Here is a 1,003-nt window from a genome sequence, read left to right as displayed (position 1 = left end):
AAGGGTTCCAGAAGAACTTTGTAGCGGACGCCAAGACAAAAATACACAAGATCACTGTAGGGGACGACGTTGTTACCGGCACACTAGTGGATATTGCTCAGGGAAAATCTATAGGAAAGATAACCTCTTATCTAGCAGCGCAGATCAACCAGCAAAACGCCAAGGACCAGGGCGAAAACAAACAAACCACAGATACGCAAGAAAAAACAAACGCGGGAGATGTACCTGCCAACAAAACTGTGGAGAAAACAACAGGAGTAAATTGCTCTAGGCATGCAACTAAGGAGGCGTGCGAGGCCGTCAACAAGGATGGCAAAAAGCATTGTGGATGAAGAAGTGGGAAATATAACGAGGATAAAAAGGACAAAGTAAAATGCCGTGACTCTATTTTTCTTGTAAATCAGCAAATTGGCTCTGATGGTTGCTTTTTTTTTGAGTTTAGTAGCATTTCAGCATAACAAGGACTTGGTTGAAATTTACGATATTTATGAAAATTTAATATTTCAAAAAATTATCCTAAAATTTGATATATTTGAGCACTGTTGTAAAAACATTGCTAATTGTGCAAATCTGAAATTTTAGTAAAGTGCGCATTATAGTGACATATGAGTGTATAATAGTATAGTAATAGAGTATGAAAGATGAGTGCTATTCTAATTATCCTGCTAATTTAGTTAAATTTATGGATATTAGTGGTAATATAAGTCTATAATAGTAAGAATAACATTATTGATAATGATAGAAAATTGTTGTAACTTGGTATGTACTAATAATACGGTGAAATCAGATGTGTAAATTAAATTTATGGCGAAAGTAGAAGTAGTTAAAGCAATAATGAGTGCGTAATGCAACTAACTTCACGTCGTCTGCGCTTTCGCAGACTTTGGGGAAAACCGGCTGCGACGTTAGTTGCATTACTGGTACTCACAGAAGTGCTAGCTGGGAAGATATTCGGCTCTGATATGACATCGAAGTGTATGAATCTAAAGCTTTTTATCATAAA

General features: G+C 36.3%; 1 protein-coding gene across 1 annotated transcript in view; it reads left to right on the top strand.

Annotated features, from left to right (window-relative positions):
• The window catches only part of TEOVI_000901400 (uncharacterized protein), a gene marked incomplete at both ends in the record, with an annotated part of 1,356 nt that extends 1,085 nt beyond the window's left edge, over window positions 1-271 (top strand). Inside the window, one exon of the mRNA XM_067221212.1 lies at window positions 3-271. Coding sequence (XP_067077313.1) covers window positions 3-271 — 269 coding nt within the window. The remainder of the gene's footprint in view (window positions 1-2) is intronic.
• Between the last annotated feature and the right edge of the window lie 732 nt (window positions 272-1,003).

Source organism: Trypanosoma equiperdum (assembly GCF_001457755.1).
Source record: "Trypanosoma equiperdum strain OVI genome assembly, contig: ctg_1361, whole genome shotgun sequence".
Lineage (NCBI taxonomy): Eukaryota > Euglenozoa > Kinetoplastea > Trypanosomatida > Trypanosomatidae > Trypanosoma > Trypanosoma equiperdum.
Note: the sequence above shows the minus strand (reverse complement) of the source record. Positions and strands in the feature narration are given on the sequence as shown.